The sequence below is a fragment of the Dipodomys ordii genome, unplaced genomic scaffold (genome assembly GCF_000151885.1).
Source record: "Dipodomys ordii isolate 6190 unplaced genomic scaffold, Dord_2.0 Scaffold214, whole genome shotgun sequence".
In the NCBI taxonomy this organism is placed as follows: Eukaryota; Metazoa; Chordata; class Mammalia; order Rodentia; family Heteromyidae; genus Dipodomys; species Dipodomys ordii.
Genome location: NW_012267430.1, coordinates 938390 through 952543, shown reverse-complemented (window position 1 = coordinate 952543; position 14154 = coordinate 938390). Strand labels below are relative to the sequence as shown.

The 14154-nt window shown below is 38.6% G+C and overlaps 1 protein-coding gene across 1 annotated transcript in view; it reads left to right on the top strand.

Annotated features, from left to right (window-relative positions):
- Positions 1–541: 541 nt before the first annotated feature.
- Positions 542–14154, top strand: part of Rmnd5a (required for meiotic nuclear division 5 homolog A (S. cerevisiae)) — a 39492-nt gene continuing 25879 nt past the window's right edge. The window contains exons 1-2 of the mRNA XM_013035508.1: positions 542–569; positions 986–1128. Coding sequence (XP_012890962.1) covers positions 542–569; positions 986–1128 — 171 coding nt within the window. The remainder of the gene's footprint in view (positions 570–985; positions 1129–14154) is intronic.

The following is a 14154-nucleotide window of genomic DNA, read 5'->3' as shown; positions in this document are numbered from 1 at the left end:
GATCTCAGCCTCCTGAGTAGTTAGGATTACAGGCGTGAGCCACCAGCGCCCAGCGGATATATGGATTTAAGTATATGAAAATACCCTAACTTGATTTGCCTTCTCTTTCTCTTCCTTCTCTTACTTTGTTTTTCTTGCTAGAGAGAACTGAAGTTTCGAGGTAACCCAGGGGATGTAACTATAATTCAATGGATTTATCAAGAGTCCGAGTCCCCAAGACCACTCTTAAGGTTGTGGTGACTCACTAGAGGGCTTTTTACCACTCAGCCTATACTCAGACTTTTACTACAGCAAAAGAAAAAAAAAAAAGGTAAACATCAGTAGGGCAAAGTCCAGGAAGCCAAGAGAAAGCGTCCAGGTGTCCTTTCCTAGTGGAGTCAAACAGGACTACAGCAACAAGTTGGGCAAGCATGAAAGACTGTTGAGATTCTTACTAGAAATGTAGCGCCCTGTTTTTGTTTTTTAAATTGATGCTGGTCATTAAAATTACAGATTCATAGGAGGAAAGCTACATTGTACAACACAGTGAGCCATTCTTACCATGCAGGGAGATATTCCTCCTTTTGCAGGTAGGACTCCTGGTAATATAGCAGCCTCTGGCCTCCTGCATTAACATCTTCGCATCCAAAGAGATGTGTTTTTTCCTAGGCTTTTTTTATTTGGGACATAAGGTATACCTAAACTCTTTGAGTTGAATAGGTGTGTTTATTAACTTGTTTTCTCAAAAGATAACACTGCCATGGTATTATTCAAAGTGTGTGCTTCTTTCTGTTATAGTACAAAGTGGTTTGTCTTATAGTAATTCTTTGACTTCTAAAAGTAAAGATATTTTTCTTATTCACTAGAAAAGTAATGTTTGATAGTGGCCCTCTGCTTCAAAGCAATATTGATTTTTCTTCACTTCTGTCCTTGTTTCATAGGGTCTGTTTGACACTTGTCATTTTTGGGTATGCTTTAGTGAGTAACCAATTTTTTTTTTTAATAGGCCAAGATGCTGAATTATCAGGGACTCTTTCGCTTGTTTTGACTCAGTGCTGTAGAAGAATAAAGGATACTGTTCAGAAATTAGCCTCAGACCACAAAGACATCCACAGCAGTGTGTCTCGGGTTGGAAAAGCCATTGATAAGGTAAGGAATTGAAGGAGGCTTTAGCACCCTCCTTCAGACAGAACTTTGATAACCTTAATGCTCCCCAGGTATTTTATCCTTTCATCTTTGCATTTGGTAACATTTACAGATCTAACTAAAGTTCCAGTTGCTATTATTTAAGAAACAAAAACAGACCCTCCTTTTATAGCTTTGTTGTTTATCCATTTGTTTGTATGACGAAGGCCCTGGTGAATAAAGTTCCTGAGAAATTTGAACTCAGCATGTGGGAGTTTGTTGATAGGAGTACATTTCTCTGTTTCCTGAGTAATTCCCTGGCTCAGGCTCTGTCTCTGTTATGGGCTGACTGGAATAACACCCTTGCATCTGTCTCCTGCCTCACCCTCTCTTGCTTCGGGGGCATACTGGTGCTTTTCTTCAGCTTTTTGCCTTCTGGGTTGAGTGAGTAAATTGGTTGCTAACCAGCCTGGTCAATTACTTCTTTTGAGTAATTTTTTTTTCTTGTGACATTTCATGAATAAACAGTCTTTGGCTTAGTGGATGACTCACAGCCGTTACTATTTTTAGCACTGGGCTGGTTTCACCCTTGAAGTTCATAGTCCTATTAAGAGTCTAAGAGGTGGGCTAAGAAGGTGGCCTGGCAGTAGAGTGCTTGCCCCTTATGCATGAGGCCCTGGGTTCGATTGCTCACCACCACATAAATAGAACAGGCCGGAAGTGGCGCTGTGGCTCAAGTGGTTAGTGGTACAGCACTCAGGCCTAGAGTTCAAGCCCCATGACCACCCCTCTCCCCCTCCCAAAAAAAAGAGTAAGAGGAGTAGTCCATACTACCTGGTATGGCTGACCAGCCAATTGGGGGAGATTTTTAACTGGGCTTGTGTATGTCTGTTCACACATTTAAAACTTCTGGAGGGTAGAGCTCTTTGTAGCAAAGACATCTTGTAAACACTTCTGTAAGTTGCTTAGTCTATATGTACAATAATGATGGCTGTAACAATAACACAGGCTCCTTGAGTCTAGAGATGGATTCATCTAACTCATGAGTGTGCCCCATTGTTAGGAATTAGTCTTTGGGCAATAATACTGAAAGGCTGTGTAAGACAGAACTGCTTCTGAGATGTTGTTCTCTGATGTGTTACAACAGAAGTCCCAGTGTCAAAGACTTGAGACATGTTTGGTGCCCCTACAGAAGTTTTAGTGGTCTTTCACAGAACTGTCATCACTCCCATAGTGGTCTGAGGGCTTTGACCCTGAGGGAAAGGTGATGGAATAGTGTTGGCAGCAGCAGGGTTCCAGCCATGTTATTGGATCAGTAATGGTAGTCACCAGCAAAGACTAAGAAGGCAATAAATATTCTCTGACATAAGTTTGAGGTTGTAGAACCTGTTTGGTAATTCCAAGGAAGCAAATACAGCTTTGGAAGTAGGGTTGGCATCAAACCTGTTTAGGGCTGTGGTATTGGAAGTCTTTGGTTGGTACCTGAAGTGGTGGTATTAACTTAAGGACTATGGAGAAGACAATTGGGGCCCCTGAGGTCATCTTAAATCACTTGTCCTTAAGTTTCTCTCGGACAAGTAATTATTGGTGATGTTGAAGAAGCTTCAGATTTTAGTGGTTCACTGTGACTTTTAAGGCATCTTGGTAATTCTCATGGCTTAAAGTACTGAAAGAATTGCAGGGGAGGGTCTTCAGGACATTCTCTTGCCCTCCAGGCTAGTTGGTTGTATGATAGAGTTTCATCTTCTGGACAGCAGAGCCAGAAGGTGCCCTGACAGAACTAATGCTTCTAAGGTAGCTAATCAGAGTCAGTCTTCAAAGAGATCCTAGACTTTTGGATCTACTTGCTGATAGTAGGAGAAGCTGTTTCCCCTTCAGAACTTAAAACTTGTGAATAGGCTTCTTGCTTACATGAAGGATTCTGTGTAGACTGTTGTGATGTAAGATTCCATTCATTGACTTTTAAGTTGTCCCTCTTAATTTGAGCCTGAGCAATTTGTGTAAGCTCTGGGGCAGCTTGTTGTAAAAGCTAGTGTTTTTCATGAAGTAGTGGTGAGCAAACAGGATAAGGCTGAAGTCATCATGACTCCAGGCTTGGTAGGTACCATAACAAATAAACTGAAATGCTATCCAGCCTGGGAGTACCATTTACAAGATAACGGTCAGAAAAGCCAGTGTCTCTTGTGAGCAGGCTGTCTTTTGGTGCTTATTTTTAAAAATATACTTATCATAACCAGACTAAAATAAAAATGACACTTGTTAGGCCCTGTGTTTGACCAGGACAGGAAGTGCCGAGTATATAATTTCTATAGGTTCAAAGGGAAAGGACTTGAAACAGCATAAGAATAATGGGAGATGTGGTCCTTCCTCCTAAAAGGCCAGTTGATCAGTTATCACAAGAGGTGTGTGTACATAAAACTCAGGAAGTTGAGTTTGTAAGTCATATTCATGCTTATTTTGCATGCCTTCCTTTCTCAGAAGACCCCTGGGGGTTGGTTATTTTACTCTTTCTGTAGGCAAGAACATTGCCTACATTGGGGAACTTAGATCACAATTAGAGTAAATGGTCCACTTATTCCTAAAGCCAATGTTATTTGTAGGGTGCATTTAAGTGTGCTTAGGACATACTCATGGTGAGCAGATGATGTTGAATGAGAAACTAGTAAAAATTTGACCTACTTAAATGGTTATTCCTTTTTGTTTCATAACTTCTTGTTTATTAAATCTCTAGTTACTTGATAAAAATGTAAGTAGAAGTTTGTGCTCTTAACTAAGACGTTTTCTAGTTTTTAATTATTGTGAACATAAAGAGATGCTGATGATTTCTGCTTTAATGTTTTTGACCTAGAACCTCATAGCCCAGATTGGTCTGGAGTTTGCTACGTAGCCAGGCTGGCCTCAGGCTAGAAATCCTCTTGCCTTTGTCTCCTCAGTTACCATCCTCCAATTATCAGAGTCTTGACTAGCTAGTTTTACAGGTGTGAGCCACTGATGGTCAGATTGATCTTATTTTAAATATAAATAAATGAGCATTTGTTCATGCCAGATGCCAGTGGCTCACTCCTGTAAGTTTAGTTACTTGAGAGGCTGAAATCCAAGAACTGACGTTTGAAGCCAGCTTAGGCAGACAAATCCTTTACTTTTATCAAGTTGGAAATGGAGTTGTGGCCCAAGTGGTAGAAAACCAGACATGAGCACAAGGCCCTGATTCAAACCCCAATACTGGCTCAAAAAAAGGTTGCTTACCTCTAGATTCTTTAATATGTGTGTTGAGTTTGTTTTGGTTTAGGGTTGGGTTTTTCTTGATTTGGTTTTTTATTTTTATAAAAACAATTGTGTTGGGCTATTTTTAATTTACCCTCACACTTTGAGAAAATCTAGAATTCTGGCATGTTAGGGCATTTTATTCAGTGTTTTGTTTAGTTACTTCACTTTTTTTTGCCAGTCATGAGTATCTGAACTCTAGGCCTGGGCTCTGTCCCTCAACTCTTCAGCTCAAGGCTAGCACTCTACCACTTGAGCCACAGCACCACTTCTGGCTTTTTGTGCTTATGTGGTGCTGAGGAATTGAACCCAGGGCCTCCTGCATGTGAGGCAAACACTCTGTCACTGAGCTACCTTCCCAGCCCTTACTTCACTTTTTTAATGTTGATCTTTCTTTTTCTTCTTTCGTCTCTGTGTGTGTATGTGTTAGTACTAGGTCTTGAACTCAGGGCTTCGAGCTCTGGCTCAGCTTTTTTGGTCATGGTTGACACTCTACCACATTATTCTACCACTTTATGCCTCCAGTTGTGGCTTTTTTGCTGATTAATTGGGTTTGCTTGCCCTTGCTGGTTTTGAACTAAGATCTTAAGACATCAGCTTCCTAAAAAGCTAGGATTAGGTAGGAGCCACTCTTGCTTGGCTTTTAATTGATTTCTTTCTTTTTCTTAAGTTTTATTATTAAGTAGTTATGCAAAGAGGTTATAATTCTACAAGTAAGATTATAAGTATAATGTGTCTTGACCTGTATCACCCCTTTCTTCATTCTTCCTCATTCTACTTCCCATCCCTATCCTCAGAATACATAGTATAATTTTTTACATAATGTACATTGATTATAACTGCATTTGCGTGATTACTGGCTTAGACTTCCAGGTATGTATATATGTGGAAAAATAAATAAAATGCTTAAAATCTGATGTATAGTTAAAAGCTGAAAATATAGTGTATGTACTTTACAGGATTGCAGACTAGTAATGTAGATGTGCTTTTTGTGCACATAACAGGAAAGGTTTTGCGGTAACATGAAATAAATTTCATGGAAATTTTAAGTATTACTGTGCTGTTAAAGGAAGTTAGGAAATTCAATATGACTTGGGAGAAAAGGTAAGATTTAGAAGGAAGAAAACAGTATGGTGTGAGTTTTCTGTGGTAAATAGTACAAAACATCTAGTAACTACTTGTGGATTCTGGTGGCTTCCTTTCCCGGAAATAGGGCTGATCAGACAAATTGGGGAAAGACAAATGGAGGAAAGCCTAGTGAGTATGTATTTGACCCAGAAGGAGACTAGAGCAAAGGGACTGAGTAGTTGGAGATTATCTGGGCCCCCTTCTGAAGGAGAAAATGAGGAGTTGTTAGGCCTAGGGAGATGGTAGCTATCACTCAGTATTGACCAGTGTTTCAGATTCTGAACTAGGTGATTACGGATGTTTATGATGCTGACACATTATTTTCATTTTACATACAAAGAAACCAAGGCACAGAGATATTAAATAATATATCCCAGGTGGATAGTTGGTGAACAGAGGATAAGTTTGAAAATCATTTCCTCTGACAGTTTTAAATCTTAATGTAGTTGTACAAAGGAGTTAAGGAGTTAACCATTCACTTATTAGAAGATCAAAGGAGGCCGAGGCAGGGCTGGTAATGTTGAAAGAGAAATAATGGTTGAAAAAACTTAACTAAACTGATCAAACTGCCACTAGGTGGAATAGATACAATGATGAAACGAATGCTGACCATATGAAAGAATGGAGTAATGATATAAAATATGAAATATCAAATATTTTAGCAAAGCTTATGGTGAGCAGCTTTGAATTACCGTTTATGTAAATATGACTGTGTAAGAAGAGAAAAAAAGAATAATGTCCCATAGTTCTTTTAAATAGTAGTCTTAGAGTAGGTAAATTTAGATATATTATATATGAACTCTAAAACTTGGTTATTATGTCATGGGTAAATCCTTGTATAGTAGAAGAATATTAGTATTAGGAGAGGATAAAAGACATTCAGCATGCTGAGGCAGGAGGATTGTAAATTTGAGGCCAGCTAGGACTACATAGCAAGAACTTGACTCAACAAAAATAAATACAAGAAAGACTAGATAATTCACTCTAATGAAGAAGAAAGAGAACTGACTTGAGTTCTGAAATATAGACACAAGTTGGTACATTCTTTTCATAACTTTAGTTATGAAGCCAGCACAAATGGCCCCTGTCTGAAATCCTAAGCTAGTCATAAGGCTGAGATCTAAGGATTGCAGTTTGAAGCCAGCCAGGGCAGGAAAGTCTGTAAGACTTTTATCTTTACCCACCAAAAAGCAGGAAGTGGAGCTGTGGCTCAAGTGGTAGAGTGGGGCCCTGAGTTCAAGCCTCAGGAGAGTAAAGTAAAAATAGTGAAATGAGCTACGTAACTTGAGTGTAGAGATGGGAGGAAAAAATGGGGAAAATGAAGGAAGGGGTGACATTGACCAAGGAGCATTGTACTCATAACCCGAACACCCCTTTGTACAGCTACTTGATAATAATAATTAATAGTGATAAACCAGGAATGGATTCCCTAAGAATAATATATATTAAGCTACCTCTTATTCCAAAGACACAGTGATCTAAGAATATGTATTAGATTGTGTCTAAACTTTTACAAGGCATTTAATGAAATGTCAAGAAGGAAGACTGTGCTTTTTAAATTATATTGTTTAGGGATTGAGGGGATGGCTCAAGTGGTAGAGTGGTAGCCAAGCAAGCTTGAGGCCCCGAGTTCAAACCCTAGTACTTGTAAACAGATAGATCGATATATGGATGGATGGTTAAATAGAGAAATAGATACATTTAAAAATAATAAATAGATTAATAATAAATAAATAGCAAAATAAAAATTAATAAAACAGATAATATATAAAGTATACGTATATAAAGTATAAATATATAAATATAAATTATGTATGTATATATAATATATAAGTAAAAATAGATAAATAGTGTCATAGCAGGAGCTGCTCTTGTCCTAATCCCCCCCCTTTTGGGCTACATACAGTACATGTTCTGAAAATGAACCTGACTTAATGAGGTGTGGCCATAGGTGTGCTTGCATGGTAGTAGGCATCCCTAGGTCCTTCCCCAGGTTGATTTTTAGAACTCTAAGGAAGAGGGCTAGGAATAAATATGTGAGCTGAGAGCAGTTAGTAGCCTTGGAAAGAATCTGGTGTGAGGTGGGAAACAAAGCCCACAGCCCAGAGAAGAGGAGGGAGCATCACAGAGACTCAGTTATCCTCCTGCCCACTTCTTTACATCTGTTTGCTTTTACAAAAAGAGCCTTCTGTTTGTTCAAACCAAGTATCTGGATTCATTCCAGCTGCTAGGTGCTCTCTGTGACACTTACTCAAACTGTATCAGCTCATGCATGCAATAATACTGGTTCTGCCCTTTTCAGTCTGAAGATCAGTCTAAGGGGAAGATGAGTGAAATTCTACTCTATCTGCCCTGTCTTATTTCAGCATTGGCTTTAGGCTCAGCCCAGATTTTTTGTTTGTTTGTTTTCTTACTGCTACTGTAACAAACTGAATGAAGCTATCGTATTTAACTGGTAAGATTGATTGGATTACAGTGTAGGTCCCAGAGGAAAGTCTGGGTTTTCACATTTGGTTCAGGGTCAGAGAGTCCCAATGGGCCAGTAGGAGCCCATCTTCTCCGAAGCAAGAAGGTGAACCATTGTGTGCACTTCAAATCGGTTTAGGCTGATAGGAAGAGAAGACCCTACCCAGTAAGCTGTGCACACCCATCCAACCTGTTATATTTAAGCAATTTTGTTAAATTAAGGAAGATGTTTTTAATATTTTTGTTAATACTTTTTATACTTGTCTTGTATTTTTTAATCATTCTTTTCATTATAGCATCAAAGGATTTGGAAGCAGGCTCTGCCTTAGCTTTAGTGACTATTAGATATTTACTGTTGGGTAGATGTCAGAGAGCTTCATGCATACTATTTAAATGAACCTTCATTGACCATTGAAAAGTGGAGATTATTGTCCCAATATAGGTGGGAAAACTGAGACTTGGAATAACTTGCCTGAGAAAACAAGTGGAAGAATTGGGATGAAAATTCAGATTTGAAGACTTCAAGAAACTTTTCCCAGCAATGTATCTTGAGAGAAATAATTCATAGAGACCTGAGTAGATCTGTTCTATGGATGAGTTTTGTGCTTCTAGAATGCTGAGATATGGATACTTACCATCTTTGAGGGTAAAGTAGGCACTCAACTGAACTGTTCAGATTAAAGAGGCAGTGGGTGCAGTAGACTGACCTGAGAAGAAAGATGGGTCAGCTAATAGCTGGGGAATAAGATGCAGTGTGACAGAAGGGGAGGTTATAGAACATTTTCAGGACATTAGAAGCTCAGCAGAGTGGCACATTGCTTCCCTTTGTTCATAATCAGTGTGTGTCTACTTTTCTCAACTTTGAAAACCGAAGTGTAGGAGGGAATATTTACCTTCTTAAAAAGGTCATATTTAAAAACACTTTACACAATACTGATGATGCTACACTGCTCTGTGTATTTCCTGGCTTACTGTTTGTAAAGCGTTGCTGTCTGGTATATGCCTAACTGGATTATTTCATCATAGGGCAGGTGCTTTACTGAGTAATGCCAAAGTTTTCCCCAAGGAGTTTATTCCAGTTTACAGGTCTCCCAAACACCTATGACAGTCTGTCTCCTCATTTCTCAGCCACACGTTGGAATTACGACTTTATAATCCGTTAAAGTTAAGCAGATTGATGTGAAATCATGTAGTTGTACTGATTTTGCCTTTCTTTAATCATCTTTGAGACTGTACATCTTGCAGTTGTCCATTAGGATTGCTCCTGCCTGTGAATTTCATATTCTTCTGTCCATTGTTTAGATTTTGTTAATAGGTTGCTTTCAAACTGTGCTGAATAATAATCTTTTGTGGGTTGTATGTGAAAAGCTGTCTTTTCCCAGTCTCAAGGAAACAAAAATTCAGGTCTGTCTACTCTGCTAAGTATCCTTTTATAGTCTGCCTCTCTTAGCTAAACCAGATTAACCGGATGCATAGAAGGAAAACGAATTAATGGTAGGTGCAGCAGTAACATGTTGCACACATATACCAGTTTTTCTCCAAAGATAGTGGGAGTTTAAAGAAACATTCATGACTATTTAGAGAGTTATCACTTGGAATTTAAAATACCGAGTTTTACATGTAGTGTAACTACTGACTACCAAATATAATTTTGTGAAGTATATTTTACAGATGGATCAGTGTTTGGTGTTGAATGATGAAAGCCCATCCTTAAAGTCTGATTTGTAGGCATCGTTTGTGATATGGTCATGGAGATTGGGTGCTCTGTCACAGCTTCATGATCATGTTTTTCTGAAGTTACTCACTCCTCTTCTGTCTCAGTCTCCAGATCTAGTGTGTCCTGGGTTTTTTCTAGACAAACCTCTCAAGGGAGCATACTTTACATGTATGCTTATTCTCTTTGGCTCTTGTTTGAATTCTTCCTCCCTACTTAAAGAACATTGTGCCAAGCTTCTCTGTATAAAAAATATGAAAGGAAAAAATGTAGTAAAGGAGAAGATGCTAATAATAAACAGGTATTTCTCTTCATTAGTTACCGCTTGGCTGCTTTGTAATGCTGCTGATTTCTTGCACAGCCATGTAAATGAGTTTGGTCACCTAGCAACAGAGGCTGGAACTGATGCCAGCTGTGATGTAATAGTAAGAACCTGTGGTTAAAACAAAGGGAGTTTGATGTTGTGTTGCATTATAATCTTAGCTTTCATTTTTTTTTTACTACATATGATCAAAATCTAAACAATCTCAGTGGTATCACGTGGAAAATCAGAATGATATAAGGGATTAGCTCAGGCAAATATACACATTTAGTATTCTACACATTTATTTTCCAAGACTCAAGTTGCAGGGCTCCAGTGTGGTTAGAAATATTCCTACTGTAAGGGGTGTGTGATTTTTTTTTTTGTCTTTTTCTTAGTTCAAGACAGGGATATGAGCTCTGTACCTGTGGCTGCTTTCGCTCGTTGGCTAGTGTTCTATCAACTGAGCCACCCCTCCAACTCTACCCTGGATTCTTTTTTTTTTTTTTTGACTGGTTCCTAGGGCTTGAACTCAAACTGGGAATTGTCCTTGAGTTTCTTTTTGCTCAAGGCTAACACTACCATTTGAGCCACACCTCTACTTCTGGATTTTTCTGTGATTAATTAGAGATAAGAGAATCTCACGGACTTTTCTGCCTTGCCTGGCTTCAAACTGCAATCCTCAGATCCCAGCCACCTGAGTAGCTAGCATTGCAGGCATGAGACACCAGTGCTGCTGCTTTATCTTATCCATATAGTAGTGACCATAGTAAGTGGGCATCCTTGTAAAAGTTTTTAATCAAACCCAGAGGATATTGTTTAAGTAATTAGACACATTAATGATTTTTAGGTGTTCAGAGTTTACTCTGGGCTTTTATATACTAAGGAAATTAAAAGGAATTTTTTTCTTCGATACTAACTGTGGCAGGTATAAAAATTCTGATACGTGTTTCTAGATAAAATTGTTTTAGGAAGCATATCTTTCAAAGTTGTTCTTTCCTACAGAATAGGTACCTGAAAAGTTTGTTGGAGTTTGATGAGATTAAAGGGATACGTATCAAATGAATAAATAGAAACCCAAAGGATTTTTGGGGGAAATACAAGTTAAATTGGTGAGAGACATATCTTAATTGGTCTTAGTGATTTTGTAGCGTGCACATAACTCATTTAGAGACAGATTCCTGAGTTTATAATAAGTTGTGTTATCTTCAGATAGCCATTCTCTTATTATTTAAAAGTTGCCTTTTTTGGGTGCAAATATGAGAGAGTCCATCACCTTCAGGGGCAGAAGAGAAACAAAGTACCATAGGAAGCATAGAGATGTAATAACTTGCTTAGAATGTACTGATGAACTACTACAAAATTAGATGTCAGGCAGAAGCTGATAACAGAAATGAAACTGAGACTTTATACAAGCATTTCTGATTCTTTGGTATACAGGGAATAATCATGTATTCAGTATGTGCATGAACACTATTTTAGCTTTTAGATACTTTGTAATGTTTGCATTGTTTTAAGGTAAACCCTAGGGCAAGAAAGATTATCTGTAACAGGAAGATAAATAAAAATCATGACTCTGGGCTAGAGATGGGATTCAAGTAGTAGAATACTTGCCTAACAAGCTCAAAGTCCTGAATATACAGTATGGCCAAAATAGATCCTCTGGCAAATTCTTTTATCTAAATGATTCTAAATCTTGATGTGTTTAATGTAGGCCGTTAGCTAAAAACAGCGGAGAGCTGCTCCTCCTCCTCCCCTTCCTCTTTTTCCTCCTCCTCCTCCTCTTTTTCTTCCTCTTCCTCCTCCTCCCCCCTTCTTTTTAAGTAGTCTTATAAATTCCACAAGTTAGGTTATGTCATCTCTCTTCCATCGTTCTTAATCAATGTCATTTCTTCCATTGTTCATTTTTCCTCCTCTCATCCCTAATCTTAAATTATGTAGCTCAACTTTTACATAATGTATGTTGAATATAATGATTGCATTTGCTAACCCTTCCTTCCTCCATTTGTGTTTCTCCTCATCCCTCCCCCAAACAAACAAATATGTTTCTACCTCCTGGTAGATAGCTCTTTTGGGGGGCACTGGTCCTAGGGTTTGAACTCAGTGCCTGGATACTGTCCCTTCGCTTTTTTGTTCAAAGCTACCACTTGGGTCACAGCTCTACTTCCAGCTGTTTCGTGGTTAATTTAAGAAAGAGTCTCATGGACTTTCCTGCCTATAGCTGGCTTCAAACTATGACCCTCATCTCTCAGCCTTCTGTGTAGCTAGGATTACAGGTGTGAGTTAACAACACCCAACTCTTTATTAGGAAGAAAAATGTGCTTAATTTTGGAGGACTACTCCTGGAGTTTGTAAATAGTAGGTTACTTGTGATTGCTGTTGCAGGTTAATTACTACCTGTTCTTGAATGCTCTATAAATAATCTCATATTTCTTAAAGTATATTTAAGCAAGGGTTACTAGGATTGTAATTTTGGTTATATTTAAATGATCTTGTCTAATTGAGTTTATATGCTTTCAGAAAATTAAGTGCTATGCTAGCAGTTTATTAAGGGATAATGCCTATAAAAAATAAAAGACAGAGCAAATTGGCCAGAGAAGACTTTCAGACTATGATATAGGTGTATGATTTCTCCTCCGGCATTTTTTTTTTTTTTTTTTTGGCCAGTGGTACTGGGATTTGAACTTAAGGCTTCACACTTGCTAGCAGGTGCTCTACTACTAGAGCCATGTCCCCAGCCCTCCTCCTCCAATCTTGATATTTCAGCTTTCCTTGTATCATTTTCTTTTGAAGGAAGAACTAATTTAGGAATTCTCTTTAACCAAATCTGCCAGTAATAAATCCTCCATCTAAGAATGTCTTTATTTCATCTTTGTTTTGGCCATTCTAGAGTTTGAACCTAGGGACTCTCTTGTTGGGCAAGCACTCTGCCACACCCCTTATCTGTTTGCCTTTTTAGTTTTTTTTTGTTGTTGTTGTTTTGTAGGTTTTTAGGTTGTTGTTGTTGTTGGTTGTAGGTCTTGACCTCTGGGCCTGGGTGTTGGCCCTCAGCTCTTTCGCTCAAGGCAAGCACTCTGCCACTTGAGCCACAGAATCACTCCCGGTTTTCTAGTGGTTAATTGGAGATAAGAGTCTCTCAGACTTTCCTTCCTGGTTTTGAACTGTGATCCTCAGACCTCAGCCTCCTGAGTAGCTAGGATTATAGGCGTCTTCCTATATTTTTTAGGTAGGGTCTCCTGTTCATGCCTGGGCATGGCTTCTCACCAGAATCTTATATACCGCCTTCTGTGTAACTAGGGCCATAGGCATGCACCACTATGCCCAGTTTATTGGTTGAGCTAGGATCTCACCAACTTTTTGTCCAGATTTGCCCCAAACCATGTTCCTCCAAATCTCTTCCTTCTGATTAGCTGAAATTATAAGTAGGAAGGTGTAGAATTTTGGCAATACTGTTCTTTTCCTTTGGTACTTGGAAAAATGTTCTACATGTTTATGGACCCCGTCGTTTCTGATGAGAAATCTGCATTCCCTGGAATCATACTACCCCTGTTTTTGTTTGCCATTAGTTTCCAGAAATTTGATTTGAGGTGTTTTCTGTACTGCACGTTTTCCTCTCCATTGGTTCTCTTTGGAGAGGATGTTTGTTCTCCAGTTTTTTGGGCTCTGTTAATTTCTTAATATTTTTTTCTATTCAGATTGGATAATTTCCATTGGTCTTCATTAGCTTCTTGCATTCCTGCTTTCATTCTGATTTTGAGTCTATCCAGTGAGTTCTATAGTTCATGATTCCAGCACCTGTATCATTTTCATTATACCCCGAACATGTTGACTATTATGCTGTACTACTCTGGGTCTGGGTCTTGTTTAAATTCTGTATAGAATGTTGTTTTTTTTTTTTTTTTCACTTTTTTTCTTCCTCCTCCCCCCTTCCAGCCCTCCTCCTGTTCCTCCTCTTCTTCCTCTTCCTCTACCTTCTTCTTCCTCCTTTTTTATTTTAGTAGGCAGTTGACCTGGTTGGATGCAGGCTATAAGTATGAGCCATCTTTTCTGGGTTATAGTTTTAGTGTCAATTTCAAATTTATCTCGTATGCCCAAGACAAATCCAGTTACCAGAATGCCTTAGTTTCCTATTAATAGTTTATAGTATGTTGTTTACTGTCAGACCCATGCCTATATG